Source organism: Acanthaster planci, linkage group LG15 (assembly GCF_054643075.1).
Source record: "Acanthaster planci isolate LZ-2023a linkage group LG15, COTS_SCS, whole genome shotgun sequence".
In the NCBI taxonomy this organism is placed as follows: Eukaryota; Metazoa; Echinodermata; class Asteroidea; order Valvatida; family Acanthasteridae; genus Acanthaster; species Acanthaster planci.
Window position 1 is genome coordinate 5,608,627 of NC_141791.1, and position 24,157 is coordinate 5,632,783.

General features: G+C 39.9%; 2 protein-coding genes across 4 annotated transcripts in view; both read right to left on the minus strand.

Annotated features, from left to right (window-relative positions):
* Window positions 1-6,415, minus strand: part of LOC147796610 (uncharacterized) — a 49,366-nt gene extending 42,951 nt beyond the window's left edge. Inside the window, exons 1-2 of one of the 2 annotated variants that reach the window (XM_087146539.1) lie at window positions 5,833-6,415; window positions 2,497-2,590 (exon numbers count right to left, since the gene is read on the minus strand). The gene's annotated coding sequence lies outside the window, so the exon portion shown is untranslated. The remainder of the gene's footprint in view (window positions 1-2,496; window positions 2,591-5,832) is intronic. The other variant, XM_087146538.1, reaches the window with a different exon arrangement.
* Window positions 6,416-7,829: 1,414 nt separating this feature from the next.
* On the minus strand, window positions 7,830-23,566 carry LOC110988722 (uncharacterized). Of its 2 annotated transcripts, none has more exons than XM_087146542.1 (7): window positions 23,426-23,566; window positions 20,558-20,664; window positions 19,641-19,953; window positions 18,383-18,495; window positions 15,189-15,321; window positions 14,521-14,754; window positions 7,830-10,640 (listed from the first exon to the last, which is right to left on the minus strand). In XM_087146542.1, the coding sequence occupies exons 2-7, from the start codon at window positions 20,609-20,611 to the stop codon at window positions 9,460-9,462; spliced, it is 2,028 nt and encodes a 675-aa protein (XP_087002668.1). In that variant the 5' UTR covers window positions 20,612-20,664; window positions 23,426-23,566; the 3' UTR covers window positions 7,830-9,459. The 2 variants fall into 2 exon arrangements, with proteins under 2 accessions (XP_087002668.1, XP_087002667.1); XM_087146541.1 differs by having other exon boundaries at window positions 20,558-20,721; window positions 23,426-23,563.
* Window positions 23,567-24,157: the final 591 nt, after the last annotated feature.

Genomic DNA, 24,157 nt, shown 5'->3' on the forward strand with positions numbered 1-24,157 from the left:
AATAGCAGTTGCATTGGTGTAGTACCTTGATACTGAACCTTTGCCTTAGGCTGTTCTTAAGCTTTATTTTATGACTTTGGCCTTAGCTTGAGGGCAAACGCCTTAGCGTTGGCTTAGAGGGATAAATACCTTACAATTTTAGTACATTAGCCTACTCATTAAGGGCCCACCGATTCTTGAAATCTCAAGGTAAATTTTACTTGTTTGAAAATATGCTGTTCTGCAAACATACAACTATTAAATCATGTTTGACCAAGGAGGAGGAAAAAGATTTAGTCTAGATTTGTACAGACACCTTGTAAACAATTTGAGGCAGATAAAACATGATCTGACCTGTGCTGTGGATAGCTCGTCATCTTATTGGTATACTGCCCTAATAAAGGAGCTGACATTATTTTGCCAATTAGAGTGTAAATTATGGGTCCCTTTCAACAGGGTGTGATGTCCATCACTGTGGAAGCATGGAAGCAAACCATCCTTTTGTTATATTAAAATGTTATTCACAAAAACCTGGACATACAGTCAGTCAAGCGCTGTATGCAAATGGGCTCTTACTTTCAAATACTAAAGTTTTTTCTTAATTAAAGTAATTTGCAGAAGTCTACAACCACCTGAAATTTCCTTGATATTTCTGTCATGGGCCTGCATTACCTTATCTCATTGAATGATTACATAACATATTTTTGTACAGAGGTCCATAACCTCAAAGTATTTTTATGAGCCTATTTGACTGAATGTTTGTGCAAAGGCAGGTCTTGTATGACATTTATTTTCTAATGCCAGTCGAAGTCATCAGAAACAGAGGGCTCACTAAATATTAGTTAATATTTCAAAACATGGAAATGTGGTCGAGTAGCTGTTCAATCAAGACACTAAGGTTACATATTGAAAATAAGCATAAGTTGCCTTGATTAATTGATTTAAATTTTGTTTTTCTTCAGGTTAATGCATTTTGGGTGGTCGTTAACTTTGTGAATGACTGTATAGTGGGTGCCTAGGAGGGCTTCAGGATGGATTGCCACTTCATTTTAGCAGTAGCTCTATACTAGAGAATCTTGGTCTTGGCCTTGCAGGTTAATTAATAAAGCCTCGACCTCAGCCGCAAGACTTGAAGATGAAAGACATCATTTGCAAGACCTTGGACTCCGCCTTGACAATCAAAGCCTTTGCCCTAAAACAAATCCGTTGCCTTTTTTGAAAGTAATGTTACAATGAACCAAAATCCATACAACGAAACGGTCCATTCGAGAAAATCTTCACTTTTTAATGGGCAATGCGTGATTCTATTTCGTAACCTATAAACTGCACTTGAGTTTTTTCCTGAGGGAAGTGAAACAGAGACTAAAATTTTAAAAACAGTTGATATGTCTAATAATGTTGTGAAGTCACTGCTCGACTTCATTTGTTAGGAGCTGCTGCTATCTTATTGAGCAGTGCAGACACTGCAATGGACATTCTTTATGACGTTGTGTTCTCCCGTTTGCGGAAATTCCCCATCCTAGAATTCCCGGCCATTTTACTATACTATTTCTTTACACCACCTCTCCCAGAAAAAAAAATCGCTTTGTTGAGGACTTTTTTCAATTTTGCATTTGCTTTGTTAACGACACTCTACGGGGCAGGTGATCAACAATGCTAAATGTCACTGCCTCGCAAAACCCTGAACCGTAAAAGTTAACACACGTTTCCTGATTGCGTACGTGTATGTACATGGCATACTTGTACATGTTGTCATGTATGTTGACTCTAGAGGTTAGCCGTTCATTTTTGTACGGCCTTGAAATAATTCCTTTGTGGATACAAGTGCAGCGATTCATCAACATGGACATGTAACCCTTGTTAAAAACTGTTATTGTTTCCATTGCTGTTTGATTACTTCCTAATAATATAAATGAGAAGAATGTTTTGAGTGTCCATGCACTTTTGTTGTTGCATCGTTTTATACAACTATTTGGTAATAATGACCTAGGTCTTTTTGGAACAAAAATGGTCGGTGTACATGCATATTTCTGTTTTCCCCTTATACAAAGCTTTAAGCTGCTGAGGGATGATTTTTTTTAAATTTCACTCCCAGTTATTTTTCTCTAGGCCTGAACAGGGAATAATGAAACGGTCACAAGCATCACACTTGGGGTTCACACCTTGGGGTGGGTAACACGTTGTTATTCAGTGTAATGCTGTTCTGGCTATGAACAGTTTTTCGAGGGATTAACTGATTTGAAGAAGATAACTTTACAACACCTCTGGAGACAGACATTCACAGTATATACAAACAATACTTTGATTTCCTTATCTTTTTGGACATTGTACAATGCCATATGTAAATGTGTCTTCCGCAACTTCCTATTGTGCAAAACCTTTCTAAGTCATTGAATTCGAATGGTTTTACACAGTCTCATGTTTAAAGAGATGTTTCATTGGATGGAATAGTTTTCAAAAGCAAGGCAAGATTGGAAATGTCTACAGCAGGTGTGTTAATACGGGAATTTGACTTACCAGCTGAGTACACCTCCTGACTAGGTTACAAAGAGGCGGACTCCAAACCTTTGAAAAAAGACACCACAGTGATCCTGGCAGACGAGCTATACATCTGCAGAATTCACAGATCAAAATTTGGGAAATTTCGAGGAAATCACGAGCATGTTCGCACACTCTAAGTAGAGGAACTTTGATTTGAAACTTCCTGTGTATCATGTTAGGTGCTTGTGGTAATCCAGAAATCGGTCCAATGGAACACAATCTATCAAAATTGGGTTTTTTCTGCTTGTTAGTCAAATAGCTTAGACCTAACTGAAATAACAAAATGCGTATTTCTAGTTTAAAATTAACTTCAAAGGAGATGCTGACAATGCTATGCACTAAAAAATGCTGAGATATGACCATTATTCTATAGTGAACTTGCATGGGGAGCGTACTTCAATGTTTCCAGTGCGGCCATCTCGTCGCACTCCAAACCAACGATTGGACTGCTGGCACTGTGAGCGGTAGTGGTCACGCTAAACTGACAGGTCAGGACAGTTGCATTTTACGGCTTTCCCCCGATACAAGCATTAGATCACAATTATCCACTGTATATTTAGGCAGATATCAGTCGCAATGGCAATAAATCGTGGTTTTACGTTAAAGCCTGAAATGTGGCACAATTCAGAACTATGGCCTAGGGTAATACTTTGAAAAGTGAAGTCACTCTGGTAACCCTTTCATCTATTCGTCTTTTCAGGCCGTTTTGTAAAATGACTGATAAATACCAAATTGAACACAAGGAACCAACCATTGTGTCCTTGTTTACGCAAGGCTAAAAGGCACACGGGAATCGGAATGCCATCCAAATATGTAGCCTCTAAGAAAGGTCCATTTTCATTACAGAAATACCATTTATTACAAAATTGGCTTGAAAATGTAAGGGTTATTTCAAACGATATCTTTGGCTAATGGGGCAAGCTACTTGCAAATGGGTGAGGGTGGCCCCTTCTTACAGGCGTGAGTTATCCACAGTTTTCAATTCAATGCCTTACCAGCAATAATCACCTTGATATACGACCCTTTAGATGTTTCAGATCATGCATCTAGCATTTCTTGCCTTGCTTTATTGTCTTATATCCACCAAGGAGTCTGTGCCATCAGGGACAGCTACATCATATAGATCTGTTCCTTCCGTTGTATGGCAAAATTAAGTCACAGCCAGTGTATGTGAGCGTGGAAGAAGACAAGAGCTAGTTGTGACTTGCAAGGCGCAAGAAATCATGGAGAGAAATCTCAGATGTTTGCCTGTCCCAAATGCAATCCAGCTCTGAGTTCTCACGTTGGTCACTGCTACTAGAGATAGAAAAACATCGTCCACCGTTGGGGGAAAATTTATGGAAAAACTTCATTGTAGCGTGCTTCCATCATGTGTGTTTCAGCCTTCTCGCCAGCAGGATCTAGACAACTTGTGTGAAGTAGAATAACAGTGCATGGACAGCTGCCGGTATCCATTCATTTTCATATTTGTAAATGGTCAAAAAACGTTCGTATAGTTCCACCAATTCTTAAAAGTAATTGCAGTTTCTTAAGAGAGTTTAACCAAGCAAAGTTGCTCCTAGACACTAAGTTGTTATGTTGAAAAAGTCATAATAATTATATTATGTGACTGGTATGAGATGTATGAGTGCATTATTGTGAAAAGAAAGAATGATCACTTTCAGTAAAAACACCTATTGGGTTGCACTGGACCTCTTTTTAGGAGGAGAAGACCCTCAGGCCAAAAAACAGTTTCTGGTTTCTGGTCAGGAGATGGCCCCAACAGTGGTGCAGCAACGCAGTTTTTTACCCCCCCCCGTGATTTTTGTTCAGGAAATATGTAGGCATAACGCGCTATGTCCATTAATGGCGACTACGTAACGACGGGCGCTCCGAACACTGAAACATACTGTACTAGCCCTGCACTTTTTACTGTTCATAAGCATTTTGAGCTTGTACATGTACACAGGACATAAAACCACCTCTTTTGTCTGGTTCCCAGATGTAAATGTTTAATACAGAATCGATGTTATCTGAAAAAGAGTGTCCGACTGAGTGTATGGGGAACAAGAGGGACTCCTTAACTGGACTTAAAATTACGCAGTAGCAGGATTCCGGTCGATTAATCAGGTTTGGCAGCTTTGGGTCATCATTTTATACCAAATTAAAAAACATTTTATTTTGCCGACGCGCAGGTCTACGGGGACGCACGCACTGACCAGAAACATGAGACATGGTATTGACCTGTGTTCTTAATTAGATATGATGGAAGTTTTGATGATTAAGTAGTTGTCCAGCAACGTAAATCGTGTGCTGTTATTGGCCTTTTCCCCTATCTGACTTCACTATATATTCATCGCTATATTCTTCACATGACCGCCATATTTCCAGATAAATTTTGCAATCAGTGACATTCGTACAATGAAGCATTGAACTTGGCTTATCAATATGCGTTTCAAGTCAGAATTAAGATCTGCCTTTGATACTATTATATATAGTCCTAAACTGTGCCAAAATTTGTGCTTGTACGTAAAGACCCGCATTATTCCACAGATCCACTTTAATAATATTATAATTTTATATATGTATGACAAGCATTGTACAGTTTGATTCAATATCCACGGGTTGCTGTAAAAAAACGCGTCATGTCAATAAATGTTTATTTGTGTTAATTGAATTAGCGTACATGTACTTCCTTTTTCACTTTATTTGAAGTTATTAATCGTTTTGGACGTTGCATTGTGCGTTTGGGAGATCCTGACAGTTTTATGTCAGTGCTTTATATTGAGGTTTCTGTTGCCTCATTTTATTAAATTTGTTTTGTTTTGGTAGAAATGTACACGTATATGTAAAATAATATATTTCGAAATACGACTGGCCTGTTTCAAAACATTTGTGCAGATTGTCTAAGCTTGCTACGACACTGCACAATGAAACTGTGGCCTGGGGTGTTTGTAGCCAGAGTCCCTTAGTCTTGAGCAAGTTAGGCAAAACGACGAATGCAAAATACATGACGGTGGCATTTGGACAAAATGCATTAGGGCCAGATTCAATCCTACAGATTGCTTTGCTGGAAGGAAATGGGACAAGTCTATCATATATATGCCTAACCGGATAAAAAAAAACTAACAAGTGACAAAAACCTTACTGCACTACAATACACTTCACTTTAAAATAGTTTACGACTAGTTTAATTATGCAGACGTAAAACTTCAGCAGGCTAGGTGAGGATAGGATCGGGATGGGGACGCAAACAATCCGTATAATTACTGGTGTACAATATTTGTATCTTAATTATTACTGTATAAAGAATTCAGGCTTAGTTGAACTTACCAAACTAAACAACCCGATCAAACACCAACTTATTCTTGCGCAGTGGCCACAGTAGTCACGTCAGTGGGAGAGAAGTTTCACCACACGTGAAGAGATTAGACGAGCAGCACACGCGGAAGTTGCTAAATATGAATTAACTGGCTAAAACCGGTTCCCACCCGAAAATTCCATGGCGTCAAGTCACCTTCGAACGACATCTGTGAGTTATTGTAAAGTTATAGACTGGTTCCCGGTCCCCCTGAGGGCCGTAGCGACCGTGTGGGGGACGGGGCGGGGGCTGAAGCCCCCAATAATTAATTCCAGTCAGCAAATGGGGCTTCGATCGGAACCATTTTTTTACACAGAAACGATATACGTTGGCCGTCGGCATTTCCCCTTAAATATAAAATGTACTGTACAAATTCATTTGACACAACACAAGGTTGGTGAACAAGTTACGAGTCGGCAAGCTGACTCAGGCACATGCCCAAAGAAAATGCCTTTGCTACGCCCCTGCCCCCAGTTGTCTTTCGGACTTCAAATGTAGGAGCCGGCGGAAGAACAATGAATATAGGAGCGATTTTTCTATGAAAAACAAATGTAGGCTGCATGCACAAGCAATAACTTTCTCTGTCCTTGTAAACGTAAAATAATATTGTTTACTGATAAATGACCAAATGACGTATTAGTCATCACAAGACCTAGTTAACACAAGATGTTAAGCATGAAAAGAGAAATAGGATACCATTGGAGATTACTGCATTAGACTCTGATTTTTTTAATTAAAGAAATTAGCAAAAACGACGTCCACAGGTGACGTCAGTGCCTCTTCGTGAGGTTCTATAATTAAGGAATTTCGGCGGCATTTAAAACACTGTACCACAATAAGTGTGGAACCTATAGGCGAACTTGGAAGAAATTTATTCCTAATGATGTCAGGAATATCACATCACTCAAAGGAATTTTTTAAGCCCCAGATGTTTCTTGAGTTCAGTAAAAACAAGTTCAAGTTCAAAAACAAGCTTTCAGCACACCAAATCGTGGACATCAACAGCTAAAAGGATTCACGTTATATTCACCGACGATTGCAGTCGGAGCATGATGCCGGTTACAAATAAAGTGCTTGAACTTGACCGAAACCCCAAGATGAAAAAATGCATATGAAAATCTACTAACTTCACTATCAGATGAAACAATTCCTGAGGCAAAAATTAATGTGCCCCATTGATGGCTCCATTCAAAGTTTAGTTTTCAAAATGAAGCCAAGTAATTTCCCCTTGAAACATAAGGGCCAGCAGAATTAGACACGTTTATTTTTATCTGAAAAGAAAAAGACGATTTCGTTGATTTAAGAGGCCATAATCTTCTGTATCTTCCATGGATCGTCAGTGTCAAGAGAAATGAACAGTGTAGAGCGGTTGATGAATTAGATTTATCTGGTATGGTTGGGGCATGGTTTTACAAGAACAATTTTTGTACACAGGTATACTGCAATACCCCTTATTAATCACAATGCCCAGAAGCAAGTGTTTATCTTTATAACAAAGAAGAAATTGACATGCACAGCAACTTGGTTTTCGAATTCGAACACTGAACTTACGACAAGAGGTTCACAAAATTAAGTGGATATTTTAGACGAAGGCACTAACGTAAACATTCCCAGTTTACGATTAAAACAAGAGCCTGTAACAATAAATAAGTTTCACTTTAAAAGTATCAATGATCAGTTGACCTATGAACCTTCCTTCCAGATAATTACAGATATCATCAATTTAAACCAAGTTTTCTTGTTAATAACAAAAACCGGTAGTATTTTTGCTCCCAGTTTCGGTCCCCTCCATTGCTTGTAATAAATTTCCCGGAAGCAATATAGAGACAAAGTTTCCTTTTCAAAAACGTGTTAGCTTTCTTTCATTTATGATGAATTAAAGGTATTCACTACTATTTCTGCTTCTTGAAATGAAAATTAGCGGCAAACTTAAATTCCATGAAAAAAGAAGGCTTTTTTCAGCTGTATATATATTTTCTGATATCTGGATTACATGTTTATTCATACGTTATTTCACTGAAATAACTACTTTTATAGTCCTTGTCCCATGTCTAATTAACCTTGATCTACAATCTGTCAGTGAACAGCATGCAGAGAGAAAGGTATTTTTTATTTTATTCGGCTTTGCTGAAGTATGCACACTACAAACGATGCAGGTTAACAAGACAACATAAACATTTGCCAATTCCATCTGTTATGACCAAAATACATTAAGGAAAAGCATTTAACGAAAGAAAAGCTCAATTAATTTACAATGTCGGTTGAAATTCAGTAGAACCCTATATCCACACCAAATGTGGCAAACGCTCTTTCACGCTCTTTGACCACTGAATTCTCGTTTTTTCCACTTCCATTTCTTTTTCCTCATGACTTTTTCAAATGAAAAGGGGGAAGTTGGTGTCCAAATTTTTTTACAAGTAACCTTTCGTGGATCTGGCACTAAAACCGGTCTGTGGGTGGTTAGAAGCGGCGAGAAGGAGTACGTTTGGGATAACGCAGCTCACCCATACATGAATGCCTTTTGTAATATTACATAAAATGTAACTGTTATAGATCAAGCAATTACCAACTAACGAATTAAGTGAAAAAAGACTTTAAGATGTACAAAAGACCACATTAAACATTCTGGAAAAAATGAATACGAGAACAATATTTTCATGAAAGACAAAACCTTCTAATACTTTACTTTTTAACTAGTGGGGATTCTGTTCATTGCATGGTTGTTTGACTTGCCAACTTTCCCTCTACAACTCATGGCGTAACTTGAAGGCTTCAACCGCACCTGTATATCTTTTAAGTCGACTTTAACCCTAGTCTATATACGTTTGTGGTCCTAAATTCATGCTTGACAGTTTTTTTTAAATCCGATTTAACGTGCTGGTTACGTGCTAAATGCCATGAGCAAGATTGTATTTGAATTTCCTTTTGGTATTAATCTAATTTTCTAACAATGAACAGGAAGTGCTCCGGAGTAGTGCTTTACAAGAGTGTGCAGTTAGGTAATTTATCGCAATCCCACAAATCATCATTACCTTTGACGAAAACGCATCCATTACTTTAGTTTGAAAATTCCCGTTTCAGCTTTTTCATGTGAGGCAGGTTTTTCTCAACCACCTCCTTCACTAGAGCAGCATCAAGTCTCTTTAACCTAGCCCTCTTGCACTATTTGGATCTCTTTATTTTTCATGTGTCGACAGGTTACGGCTGTTTGGGTTGTGGCTGGTATTGATGTACATGTACTTTCACAGCGGCAAATGCAGAGGGGAGATAATGGGTGTATTAGCAGCCATAAAGCAGTCGTACAGGTTCATTGGTGTACTGAGCCCCAAATATGATCGGGAATTGACCCGGATGGTTTGTTTATCCACGTAGCGACTCGATGTAATTTGATGGGAGTGGCTGCTAGCTGAGTTTTAATAATGATCCTGATCATCGTCATTGTTGTTTGACCCGTCGCCCTTCGCACCACATTTCATGACGTAACTTGAAGATTTTAGCAGTGTAGGTGTTCAGAGAACCTCCTGGAGAAAAACTGCTGTTTAGACGATTTATTACACTATCAAAATCGTCTTTTCTTTTGGATGGTCATCCCAGATCCATTATTTTAGCTGGAAAATTCCCTTTTCAATTTCTTTCAGGTGAGGGAGGTTCTTCTCAACCACCTCGATCACTTCAGCTGCATCAAGTCCCATATCATAAACATCCAAGCGGATCAGATGAGGGAAATGTTCACGTGTAAGATGGCTAGTGATGTCACTGATCCCATCCAAACTGAGCTTGTTACGATGTATGTCCAGCCTCCACAGCCCGTGGCCTTCACGGAGGATACCAGCCAAGTCACTGACGTCATCATCGGTGAGGTTGCAGTTCGAAAGCAGCAATTCGTCGAGGCTGGCTGTTATCAGAGGGCCTAGAAGACCCACGTGACCACGCAAATCAGCTCCAGGGCACCCGAACGTGTCCAACTCGCAACCCTTGAGGGAATCCACCAAGCTCTCGACGTCTCCATGCGATCGCATCATGTTAGAAAGTGATAGTCCCATCTTTCCACGAAAACGACCTTTTATATCAAACAAGCATTTGCCCACAAACCCCATTTCACATCCGGTGTCACCAGTATAACGCCCAGATAGTGTTAGATTGATCCCTGGTAATTTTATCTCAGACTGGAATGCTTTCGCTAGACTTTGCAGCTCCTCCTTCCATTTTTCAGATAGTTCACACTTAAGCTTTATACACTCAGAGAAATCAATGTTGGTACTTTGAATGATTTCTCCAAACAAATCAACATCTTCCCGTGATCTGCACCATACGTCTAACCTCGGTATACGTAGTGGTTCATCTTGTGGCTCACCGACTTCTCTTATGTCGTCCCTCAGTGAACGCAAATCCTCCTGATTGTTGATGATCATGTCGACTGGCGATAGGAATTCTCGACTGATTAATTCCTTCGAACCCGGCTCAAGCGTCAGCATGTATGCCACTCTCAGTAGCCTCTTTATGTCATCAATGAATGAGTTCTTATCTTTCCTCAGTTGGCTAGCCAAATCCTTTTTGTCGATCTTGTCAAGTGCTTTACATAGCACTTTGTAACCGTCTTCCTTACTCGATTTTCGCTCTCTCCATCTTGTCAGCATTTCAAAAGCCTGCTCCCTCAACTCTAACTTTGTTTTCTTGAATTTGTCGAGTTCCTCTATGCCGAGCCCAAGCTCCAGAGCCAGGTCCTCCCACGCTGCATCAAGGCCCTTGGAAGTCTTGTGTAAACTCCTATCATTCAACCCTGGCGATGAAATTGAAATAGTCTTTATTTGATGTCACGTACGGTTGCTTAACCCTAAAGACCACGGTATTTTTAGCCCCTCTCACAGCCAGGTGGGGCATTCTGCTCCCCTCCCGAACGTGGCTGAACCACGCGCAGTTTTTTTAAATTTGCAGGCAATTAAGATTATCGTATGATGCTTGAAATCAATCGAACAAATGGCTTTGTTGCTACAGTCATTTGAAGTTCAAGACTACATGAATACCAGCCCGTGTGCGTTCAGCACCACTTTGGAAAAGTATACATTTTAGCCGATTTCTCTCGGAAAGTATAGCGGTTGCGCAAAAACAGTACATTCAATTTTCACAAAATTTGTGTTAAAATTAAAATGAATGCAAAGATTTATTCTTAAGCCTAAAAGGCTCTGCTCCTGAGAAAGTCACTGCAGAGATATCAGGGGAAAAAAACATGTCGAAGGGTGGATTCCGCCCTGGTTTTTAGGGTTAAATGCCTGTCGTACACACACAAAACAAAATAAATTGTAAAAACTAACGTATGACTATGAAACTGATATAATCCTATTTTTCATAATTTTAACAAAATTTCAACTTGCATCGCTGCAACGAAGTGCATATCCGAGGGTCACGAGGATTCTAATATTGCAAGTGCAATAACACAGACTCTCCTTACTTCTTGGCTTGGATTTCTGGGTTTATTTCGCACTTCTGTCATCTTAAGTTGCGGGAAAGTTAAATTTCGCCAAAAAGGGGTCACTCACCCAAAGTGTTGATTCCAATTTCGAAATTGCACCCATAGATTTCACGTTCAGAGCATTGCAATTCAAGAAAAAAGTTCTTATTCGTCCTATTTTTTGTCATTTTCATCTCACTCCAGGAATGGCGCCGAATCTTGAAAGCGAATTCGTTTTTGTCATTAATTTACCTGTTTAATCATTCAGATTTCGTGACTGGCATTATTGAAGATTTTATGAAGGACAAGGTACTGGTCGTCATTTTCTGGCCGTTCATCCTATCATTCACGTGCGTTTATCATGGAAATTCGGGAAGATTGCATGAAATTCAAGGAAAGTGCTGCGTTTCAGCATATTCTTGTCATTCGGTCTGGACACTTTGGGAAACATGGCTGCCAATGCCGGAAATCAAAGGCAGATACCGTACAACATCCAATGCAAACAGAAATTGTATCCTGGATGCCTTTGTAGCACATTGCCTGGACTACTTGGCAGTAGCAGACACACCTTGGGTGAAGCGTCAAACAGGCACCAGCATGCAGTGTCCGGAATTATCTACAGGAAAACAAAACGAGATGCAATACCAAGGGGAGGGAGAAGACGACTAAAAGACCAGATAATGAAGGGCTGCGCGGCATTCGTGACTTGGAAGCTAACCCATTGTTGACAATGAACCAGCTGAATTCCAAACTAGGAGAGCGAGTACCCAACAAAACCGAACGACACTAGCCCACACTGTATATATATGGACGGAATGTTCATCACAGTAAAGCTCTCCCAAGACTTGCCACAAGCTCGCAATCAGGATAGGGTCCTGCATCCACGCCGGGAATATGCACGTTGGTTTCTGAGACATGGAACCGTCAGTCACTGCATCTTTATAGATGAATTCGGCTACAACATTTGCACGAGGAGATCATGATTATGTAAAAGCAGCTAGAGGACTGTTTGGAGAGTAGTATACAACTAGCGGGGAAACAACTACAACGTTACTTTCGTCACCCCTCATGAAGCTGGACTTGTGCACCACTGCATCAAACTCCAAACCACTACCTGTTAAACTTCTGAGAAATGCTCACAAGAAACAGCTGGAATCTGTCAGGAAATGTTCCCACCCGAAGAAGTGTACTGTTCTGTACCTCATATCCGTGCTGAACTTCCCCCTGGGAACGATAACACTGAACAGACGCGACTGCCCACGCATTCCTCAGCCCTGTGGAAATGGCACCTTTTTGCTTCAAAGCAGGTATCAAGCGACTGTTGGGACTCCCTGAGCAGCAAGATAGAGTAGGGGACCACCGGGCTGCTGCAAGAGAGCGCCTGAACATGCAGTCACGGAGAGCACGTCTGCTATTGGAACCGACTCAACGGAATGTTGATAAGATATCACACGTGAACAGTGTCAGAGATGGTTCAACCACACACACACCAACGTATCTACCCAGATGCCTGGCGAGGGAGTAAATAGAAGGATCAGGATACTTCACAAAGAACACTATACATTTTTCCTTTTGTGGTTGAACATGGACCTCAAATTAAAACATACAGGCCATTTTCTTCGCCCTTGTGAATTGAACATTAAAATCTTACAACACAAGTTATGTTTTGCATTACTGATAACATTTGTTATTACTTTACAATCTTATATAAATTTGTAAACAAAGCACTGGCCCTTAATCTAATTAACAAGAGAAAGTCAAATAACAATGCGTTATGAAATTATTGCAAAATGTTAATGCCTAATTTATTCGGCCAATTCTTTGTTGTTAATTTTTAATAACCGATAATGACGTCCAAATAGCCGCTAATTCAAATCTTCGTATTGATGAATTCATGCAGCAATAGTGACGAAATTAAAATTGGTAAAATGAATGACAAAAAGGAATCTGCTTTCCCATTCGGAACCATTCCCGGAGTAAGACGAAATGACGATATATGAAACGGTTAAGAATGGTTTTTTTTTAAATGCTCTGAATGCGAAATCTAAGGGTGTTATTTCAAAATTGGAATCAACATTTGGGGCGAGTGACCCCTCTTTGATGAAATTAAACTTTCTATCAAGCAGTTTAAATGACAGAAGTACGAAGACAACCAAGAAACCCTAAAATAAAAATGACAGTAACAGATGATTATTTGGAAAAGAGCCACACCGTCAGGATGACAGGTGTACATGCGACATGCTTACACTTAAATAGACACAATTAAAAGTCTTCATTCCGGAATAAATATGTGCAAAACGTTTAAATTCTTATCCGCTTTGATAACCAGGCATGAATAACTTTCATATATATACGTGCTAAAGAAATCTTCCTGAAAATCCATGGAAAGTGCCAGGAAGGTAATATTTTCACACAAATGCAGTATTTTTTGAATTAATACATTTAATGAGGTACCCATTGCCATAATCTTGTTTTTTTCCAAATTTTGTTTTTACACGATTTATACATGTACTGAAAAACATTATTTCTGTTTTCGTTTTCACCAGTGGAGTTTCCAGTAACATTCTGAACAGACTGAAGCGATTTGTTGCCAATTTAGTGAATGGCATTGTGTGCTGCCGGTGTATTTTAGGATTGGTCTCATGAACCATTTCCCTTCCTGCATGTATGTCGGAATCCTATGTATCGTTTATCAAGAGAGAATCCTCTTTTTCTGTTACACAGAGTTTTGGAGAGATTAACCCTTACTCCTCAGCGTCCTGTATAATTGAACTGAAGTATTAAATTGTGGGAGTCACAGTCCAAATAGTTGAAAGGGCAGTCTGAAATTCACTCTGCTAACAACTGTTGCACGCTACTCGTTTTTAGTGACTAAACCGGTTTCTAGACACAGATGTTTCTAACGTTTTCATTGCTCAAGAAATACTTCTTCCGGACCCGTTCCGGATGGCCAAACTCAATATTGCTTCAGAGGGATAATTACCTTTTACATAGTTACTACGCAAGGCTACTTCTCGTAGAAAAAATAACGAAAGACGGAAAAGGAATAACTTCTCTCCAGGCTCCAATTTTTGGTTTCTGGACAAGAAAGTCGTATGACTTTGATCTTTTATTCAAAGGCTGCATAATGTGAAGTGATGTGTTAATGTAGTAAAATTTCGAACCTTTAATTCTAATTTACGACGTACGACCACACTACATGTACCGGTACCTTGTAATTCATAGGCTAGATCCTTTCTTCCAATGGCTGACAATGCATGACACAGGTTTGTAGTTTTGGCCCTGGGGGATGATCCCTGTCCTCTCCACTCAGACAGCATCTCCCAGCTTTGTTTGTCAGGTTGACCAGGACAAAGCCTCTTAAAATGCGCAATCCTGTCTGAGCTAAAACCAAGTTCAGACGCAAGCCTCTCCCACTGCGGTTGATTATGGACTGACAAGGGGCCTAAATTCAAACCAATAGGCAATTAAAAAAGCAGTTGTTATCAACGGACAGGTCAACATCGGAAACCATGAGGGCTGGTGTTGATTAATTTTGTAATGGGTTATCAGAGAAACTTTCCGCCAGATTCCGCCAAGCAATGACATGCATTTATAATTCAATGGTGTCTACAAGCACAGAAATTGTTATCCATATTTGAAGACCAGAGATCAAAAGGTATGTTGGTCTGGGAATGACCCATATGAGTTGCCTCAAGTTGAGCTTGGTCACTGAGGATCTTGGTACGACTTACTCAATCTTGCTTGACAACTTTTTCCTCTTCCCTCAGTCCATCTCCAGCCCTATCTCTCGCACGGTATGTTGTTTTAACGAAATATTTATCTCATGGATTATACTTTTGTTCACCATAATTGGAGTAAATGATAAAAAATATTTACTCTCGATTGGATGAAGCAATTGTAAACTTTCGCTACTGCCAGTCGCTATGTCGTTGCTAGGCCGATCCCAAAACGTTCTGAAAATGTGATTTGTATATCGTCTTCGTAATCGGCGATGGCGAATCCAAAGCATCTACAGAAATACGCAAATGCAGAAAAACAATCAGGGTAAAAGAGTCTCAACCAATTCTTTCAACTGATATCTCGCCATGTACAGTGAAAGAACTTACGATTCAGAATACAGACAATGATGCGCTCATAACAGTAACAAGGTAATAACTCGCCGTGGAGAGACAGTATAGTATACCGTCCAATGGCAGATGGTCTAAGTTTATTTCGCTCTGGTGAGATAGTAAGTTAGCCTGCGGATTATTTGTCGTAGCCAGGAAACGTTCCTAAACGGTAGCCTTGTTCTGATTGGTCGACATTTATGACGTCAAGCTTAAGGCTGCCAGCAATACCCTCCAATAGCTACTTAACTGGTCTTGTACAAGTATATCTCTCAGACCATACAGTCACTGACACTGGTGCGCGATTCGCAGTACAGCAGGTATAGCAGTAGGGCAAGTCCCAGCAACAACTGTAGTTAACTGTGATCGACTAACTTCGCCCAAACGATGGATGGTTTGTACTATTTTGGTCGACTATTTTGGACCAGACTCAGGGACATAGTTGCACCTCTGGTTATCAACAGCCGGGTTCATTAAAGAGGGAACCATTCACGAGAAAAAATTGTATGAGATTCCATTGATCATGTACGCTGCGAGAATGGAAGTAACGGTGAGATTTAAAAAAAAATTACGGACTAGGATCGTTCGAGTGTAACTGAATCGTGCATACAAAATGTTCAAAAGCAATAAACTATAGTGTAACTGGTCGAACGTAGTTCGCTCCCAAACTTGCCCATATTCTCACATTATGAACTTGACCGCAGAGTCCTCACATGTGATGCACCATGATTCCAAATTTCTGTGCTGAAAAACTTTAAGTTTCCTGATGTGGCGCATTTCAAATAATTTTTGAAAATCCCATGTAGACATGTAAGAAGTTATTCAGTCAATGCATTCTCATTATTTTCACTAACCTAGCTTCAAGTTTAAACAAAATCATTCCGTAATTTTTGGGCACTTTTTCAAACAGTTCATTTTGCATGAGAAAGAAATTGAAAAATAGGGCTGAAATAATTTTTTTCGTGAAAAAAATTGTAAAAGTAATATACTGTTCGCTCTACAGGCTAAAAATAATAATGGGCCACGTAAGTGGCTGCGCGCGTTTTGTCAGAGTGCATTTACATGAACGATGATAACATCGTGAATAGGGACAAATAAGAACAAAGCTACCGGCAGTATATTGTTTTGAAACTTCTGTTGACGACGACAAAATAGATACTGCCAAAATGAAAATGACCCTTTTTACGTTCCAACAGCGACTCAACTACAAACAACTCTTCAACAATCGCCTACATTAACAGCATAACGGCAAAGGTTGAACTCTACCTTTTAAGCTCATTTAGTGGATCTCTAGTGCCAACGCACACATCAATCTGAGCCTGCCCGGATCGTAAACGATGACCAGTCATGTTCAATGACAGCCTAATAACACAGTAGCTGATGTAAGCCATTTTTATCGACCTTTTAATGCTTATTTCTTTTTTATAAGTTTTGGACTTTTTAGCAATTTGGCATGCTCATCCAGTAGTTGCACGCAAAGAATAGGCCTTCGAGAAATATAAAAACGCTGGGCATTTTTTTCAGTGTACCAGTCAAACCAGGTGACCCACCCTGTTGGGTGAACGGATTACCCAAGGGTGTTGGTTCTCTTCTGATATCACTGGTTCTCATTTTACTAAATGATTGTACAAAATGTTATTTGTGCGACAATTTTGCCACTGCTGTTGTTGCGGACAAAACATCCCCAAACAAGTCCTTTCATGGGCACAGTAGTTGTGTGTTATCAATAGAGGGCGCTCTGCCCGCACCGCGCAGTGCCGAACAATCCATTTTAGTTTATACATGGTTCACGAGCATTTTGACAAGTTATACGTCACCAAATTCCCATTTTGCTTCCATTCCGTCAGCTCAGCAAAGTGAGTCGTTTTCTTTATTTATCCTTTAGTTATTGCCTTAGGATAAAGGCAATAAGATAAGCTATTATTAAGCCATTATTAAGTTATTTTTCCAGGGCAAACAAATTGCAAGATTTTTCCGAATACATGTATGATGTCCGAGTTCTGGGCAACCACGTTTCACATGTATGTAAGACATGATATGTTACACATGTATATGTATAATACAATGTCGCACATGTGTTACGTTTAGACAATGGATATAAGGGTGTATTTAACTAGAAGTCTAAAGTTTGTGACCAGAATTTAAGACGGTGGCATATAGGTTTGTCTATATAATTTATTCCTTTTGTGTATTATTTTCAGTCGAACCATCACAACCGTCATCATCATCGACACCATTGTCATTGTCAGCGTCGTTATACATTATCTATCGACAACTGTATGTTAGACATCAGCCATATCAACTGTCATCAGATATTGTCATCACTGGGATCCATCACACCTTTGATAACTGTCACATGAGCCGAATTGCATCATCCCAGTATTTTTTGCCATCATTTGGAGACACCCTTGTCCACTAGCCAAACAGTTGAGACACATGAGACATTGTTCATGATACAGCAACACCATTGGTTTATTTCTTGCCAGTCAAGACATTAAAGGAGAGTTGAGGACAAGTAGACACTATAATTGAATTTTAGATGTGTGTTGATTGCTGAGTTTACAGCGACAGATTAACGTCAAGTAGCGTTGGCGCTACAGCTGTGCTGTTTTTGCTCAACCGTTGCGATTCACGTGGTACCCCCAATTGGGTAAAGGCATTGTCCAGCGTTTTTGCATATTTCTTGCAAGCCTACTGTGTGCATGTAACTATGACTTGAGCACGCAGGTACTGAAGAAAATATAAGAATTTTTTTGGACCATTTAATTTTCGTGCATACAATTAAATTGCCAGAAAGGTTTAGTCGTCTTGAAAACAACCTTTATAGACATAATGTGCGCGTGTGCACTAAACCCCTCGCTAAATAGCAGCGTGTACATACTAGATGACAAGTATTTTTATTATAAAATGAGAAAACCCGTAGTGGTCTGTGCATATAAGTGTGTGACATACATTTCTTCTTACCAAGAGAATGATGCTAAAGAAAAGTGAAAGGGAGCCAAACATCACCACCAAGACAATCATAGTTGTGGGGGTACTTTCTGGAGGACTGCTGTTCGTTGTCTCTGAAGTTGTATCTGAGAGAGACATACGAGGAAAAAAACAGTTATTTCATAAGATATTTAGTTGCATTTTTATACAAATTACGTTTTGAAAGTATTATGCTTTCATCATTTTATTTTTTCAGTAGCACTTTTTAAAATATAACTTATACATGTAAATGAAAATTTAATCCTTTTACTTTAATTTCTCTTTTTATACTGTAACTTTAAAGGGACCATGTAATACAAAATTTTTGTTAAGTCTTACTAAAAGCCTTGAAACTGCACCTTTGGGTTTCAATCAACCTTTTAGTAAATTATCGTTTTACTATTTCATCCCAGATTTTTTTAGCTTTTTTATTTTTATCCTAATGCGCATTTGCATATTTTTGAGCAATATTGTGATGTCATCCAGGGCACTGAACCTCAATATTACACTGATTTGTTCATAGGGCCTACGGAATGTTTAGATTTCTTCAAACACTGGCACGGTAGCTTCCTTTGGCGATTTATTGTATATGTTAATTAGTATATGGCAATAAGCCAGTGGGCAACTTTTTCTCAAAAATGTTTTCACACGGCAAATTTAGAGTTACATCTTGAACATGAAAACATGCAAACTGAGCACTGTCTTCCTGAATTTACACCAAGACAAAAGCGCCTTTACTTGTCTGCATATTTAGGCCTATGCTTGGTTTTTGATGTTTAAAAGTACACTTCTCCCTACTCAAAAAAGATCCAATAAAGTCTTCATACATTGAACATTGAAAACTTTATTACATGGTTCCTTTACAGCCCATTTAGGCCTAGTACATTTCTCATCATTTGTCTGATGGATTGTTTTGAACACTGGTAATGATCGAGTCTCCAATACGAGACTTCCTGAAAACTGCATCAATCAGTGAAGTGATTTTGTCACGTTGTAGGCCTTGTTTAAAACCGACAGAATATAATTTTATATTGAAAGATTTGTGTCGCAGAGGTGGGAGCAATCGAAGCTTAAAATGAAATGTAGAACAGTCACACTTCACATGCACATTCAAACTGCGGTGTGACGAGGTCTGACCGTTAGCATAACAACAGCGGAATTTTCATTGCACAGTCATACATTGATTTATACAACTGAATATGCCCTAAATATTGTCTTTGTTCCTGTGTGGAGCGCTTCCAGTTTCACTAACCTTTAAAAACTACCTCCACGGATCCCTTGTCTATTTGACCAACTTTCGACTCAACTACGTAATAATACGTCCCCTCGTGTGAGTCGGTGACGTTCTGAATGATCAAACTAAAGTTGCTGGTGACATCGTACATGCCTTCAGGGATACCGTCTAGGGGCACATTTGCACCTTGAAAGTAGGAGAAAATGACGTGTTCCCAGTCTCTCTGACGGAAATACCAGTATACGCCTTGTACGTCTCCATGCTGGTATGCCGAAGCCGCATCAGGAGAGCAAGGTATAATGCCACGTCGGCCACGATCTAAGAAAACTTTCTGATCTTGATAAAACAAAATCAACACAAGATTAAGGAGTCTAGACAATAAAATGTCTTTAGTGAGTAAACCTCTTTTTATAATTTCCACTGATTTCGATCTTAACTAGTTGTGCGTTAATATGACTTCACTAGCTGTCACATCTACGCTTATCGCGAAAGTTATCTGCAATTATGGTTTAATTTGTTCATGTGCTCTGAGTAACGTTAGCCCTACTGCGCCCTCTGAGGGACTAACCAGATCAACATGCTCGAAGCACTTTGACAGTCATATTCATGTTGATATTGTGTATATTCACTATCGAAGCAGCTTGAACAAACTAAATGGTTTAAAATCCTGTATATCAGCACTGCACATATTGTTTCTTGAAGGAACAATTTACATGTCAATCTTTTTATACCTGCATAAACTATATAGATACACAAGCGACATTTAGTGAAAGTAGTTCTCCAATCAGAAGTCTTCTGCTGTTGTTGATTTCTTTTTTCAAAATTGTATAAACTTCTTGTGCAGCTATGGACATACGAACTTATTCAAAGTCTCGAAATACGCAGATAGTCAAATACCGGCATTATTTAAGAAGGAAAGCAACCCATCTTCCAACCTGCATGAGCCAGGAAGGCGTCTTTGCTGACGGTGACTGAAACGTGACTTCCATTCCTGTCCCCAAGCGCTACGCTTCACATCTGTATCGCGTGATGTTATCGCTCGCTGGTAAGAGATGGAAGGACGATAATGAAGTGTAAGTGTCGTCGATGAAAAACAAACCTGATAAAATTAACGGAGCGTCTTTAAACGAAGTTTGAAAATACAATTGATAATCACATACACTGTATGAACACATTTGCTGATGTTGAAAATCCTCTACTCTAAGCGTTGATGGGCTGCAGAAGGCTGTTCGTAAAATGTGTGGTTTAAATTTTATTGCCACTTTTTCACACATTCGTATTTCATATTTCTCAGCCTACAGTATTTTGTAGGCATATTGAGTGGATTTTTCCGAAGGGAAATGGAACTCACTGTGAATGTAATTGGCTGATGAATGCAATGATACGAGGCAGAATTCGGGTCAAAAAGATTGGAACATGTTTTTGCAAAACGGAATGCCTGTTTTTCCATTTCTACTGATTTTTCATTTCATTTATTTCATTTTTCGGGATAATAGCTTACATACAATAAATTACAGACAAGAAAACAAATAAACACTGCAATAGACATAACAGAAACATAACAATACCCAATCAGCTTTCGTAGGATAACCCAAAAGAAACAAGTTTCTGTCGAGGGGCTCTCCTAACTAACTGGATAAAACATAGAGGAAACATGACTATTTACAGATATAGTTTATCAAGATGTAAATCAAATTTATACTGTTGCGTTCCCTAAATATCAAGTCGATGGTAGCATGGACTTTATTAGTGTCTACGGGATGTGATATTTGGGGTCAACAGGTTATGAAAAGGTGGACGTGAAACAAGGGGTTTGGGTGACAGTCAAACTGTATGGTTGGTTTATTGCTCTCACTTCTCTTCATCAAAGTTCAATGTTGGTTTAAAGAAGGTGTAGCTTAACACCATACAACACACATAAAAGGCAAAGTTATAGAGAGGCGAAGTTGTATACGAGTGTAACTGAACTACGGTTTGGCAGGACCATTGGAAAAGCAAGTCAGACGGAGTGGGTTACGGTACGTGTGTGTAGCATCGCACAACTAGGCTACACTCATCGGGCCGGGCCGTGGTGGGAGCTGTCCCGGACCACCACGGTGACTAGCAAGGGCTGGACGGGACCAGCGCCTTGTACCGACCACACTGCCGCTCTACCGCAATGTGTTGAGCGCAATGATAAGGTCGCCGCACTGTGTACCATTGGCTCGGCGTAGAGACGGGGAGGACTGGGCTAGTTAGCAGGACAAGGGTGGCGAGGGACACGGGGGTGCCTCGCCCGACAGTCGGTTCGGACGTAGCGGTGACGGGCCGCTACGACTCTCACTAGCACCCTGGGCTAATTCGTACCGTTCTCGCATCGGTCCAAGCTAAGCTAGCTGGTCATTCATATGGTTACATTTCTTCGCCATGAGAATGGTTACTATTGCACTTCTCTCGGAAAGGGTCCAACCGCCGCACTACGTAGGTTCCGCTCTCACAACTAGGGTTTGGTCCGCCGCACCTAACCGACGAGCTTAGGAAAATCTGCTCTATTTATAGGATTCTAGAGGCTTAGGAATTAATAAAATATGAGCGTCGGTGAACAGCTCAACCAATGAAAATCTTCCATCTCAAAGGGTTACATGACTTCCTGCAAGAATCTAAGTGTCGTGTGTAAAAAGGTAAAATACAGAATAAGAAGTCACGTGTACAAAGTGTAGAGCCGGGTGCGTGAAAGTGCTTACCCAGTCATCTGTGGCGAATGATTGACAGTTACAAAGTCTGAGGTTTCTGAACATTAGCATTTCAGGGAACCTTACCACGCTCAACCACCCAGCCACGTGGAGGGGAATTTCGACATGCCAAAAGCAGAGAAAACACAAGGATAAAGGAGTGAAGGAACACGCAATCACGACAGAGTACAGCATGAATAATTTAATACAAAATTAGCGTCTCTGCTACATGTCCATGATGCATAGCCGAGCTAAATAAGAGATCCTGAGAAATGCAAGGACCAAGAACGAGTAAAACTAGGGGGCGCTAGAATTCCAAGATTTGCGGGTGCGCAACAATACTTAAATGCAAATAATATAACTTAAGGCTGGTAATCATAAAAAGCAATAAGTTGCAAAATATCTAAACAAATATATATATATATATATAAAGAAAACTATAGAAAATGAAACTATAGAAACTATATGCTGATGTATTGGTTGAGTGTGATTGAAGGAGTGTTGATGAATAAACCAGCCACTTTAATTATTGTATGTAAGTCAGGTGTCCAGACGAAGTTTATTTCCAGTCAGTTCTGTCCAAATTGCGTCACTAAGTTTTGGTCAATCAGATTAGGCATCATCTCAACGAAGACCAGAGATCATTGAACTTTCTTGGGGGACGATATACTTCGGTCCCAACAGACTCGTCCCCAGCCGATCAGGGACTCTCCAGTACGTGCCGTCCGACGCGTCGCGCCTCGAGGAGGGCGCTCTCGCCTTCGTCGGAGGGGCGCGATGTCAAATACGTCGATTTTGAAAAAAGGATTCCGTTTGGCGAAAACATGTTCCAATATTTTTACCCAAATTCTATTTCGTAGATGGCGACTTTTATATTCCCAACAAGGACATACATTGTAAATGTCCATGCAATTCATACTATGAAAAGGCAATTACTCTACATGTAAGAATGAAAGTTTGACGGACTGAGATGGCATTGACATCATTTCGATCACGCTAATGCAAGCAACACAAAAGTACAAAGTTGATTATTCCTGCGAATACGACCGATACATGGGCTGAAGGGAGGGAGTACAACCATCAATTACTCGCCTGGGTTATGTACAAGCAGCTTCGTAGTAAGAGTCGCTTCTATGTGCTCTCTGTGCCCATCATCAAACACACGGAACCACTGGAGGTCTACCGGAGGTTTGGCATGGTTTAATTCACATGTCAGGCTGACAGTCTGTATATCGTATGGGTCGTGTACAATACAGGAATCGGCAAGTACCGATGGACGTGGGTCACATCCAGGAACGACGGGAAACGGCTGTTTTGTGGTAACTGTTATGTTTAAAAAAAGTTAGAATAGCATGCTGAAAAAATGCAGCGGTATGTTATACCCATGCATTTTACCCATGTCAATTAGGAAGATGCATGTTGAAGGAAAGGTTTAGTAGCCCTGAAAATCTACGACAAACTTTTCATTGCCAAAGAAAAAAAGTTTCAAGACCAAAATCTTTCACGTGCATCATCTGTAATTCGCGTCTCACTTGTCTTACATAGTTCAAGCTTGGATGTTTTCACTAACCTTTAACGGCTACCTCCACGGATCCTGTGTATATTCTCCCCAATAGTGGTTCAACCTTGTAAAAATACGTTCCTTCGTCTGAGTCGGTGACGTTCTGAATGATTAAACTGAAGTCGTTACTGACACCGTACATGCCTTTAGGGATACCTTCTCCTTCATAGAGGTCTCCTTGGAAGTAGGAGAATATGAAATGGTCTCGGTCATACTGACCAAAGTACCAGTAAACGCCTTCTAGGTCATCAAACGTGTATTCA

Excerpts from the sequence above, each read along its gene's own strand:
- LOC110988722 (XM_087146542.1), bottom strand. The coding sequence starts at position 20,611 with ATGGAAGTCACGTTTCAGTCACCGTCAGCAAAGACGCCTTCCTGGCTC. Across the intron at positions 19,954-20,557 it reads CGCCTTCCTGGCTCATGCAG|AAAGTTTTCTTAGATCGTGG; the intron begins GTTGGAAGATGG and ends TATCAAGATCAG. Across the intron at positions 10,641-14,520 it reads TCTAGCCTATGAATTACAAG|GGTTGAATGATAGGAGTTTA; the intron begins GTACCGGTACAT and ends TTTCATCGCCAG.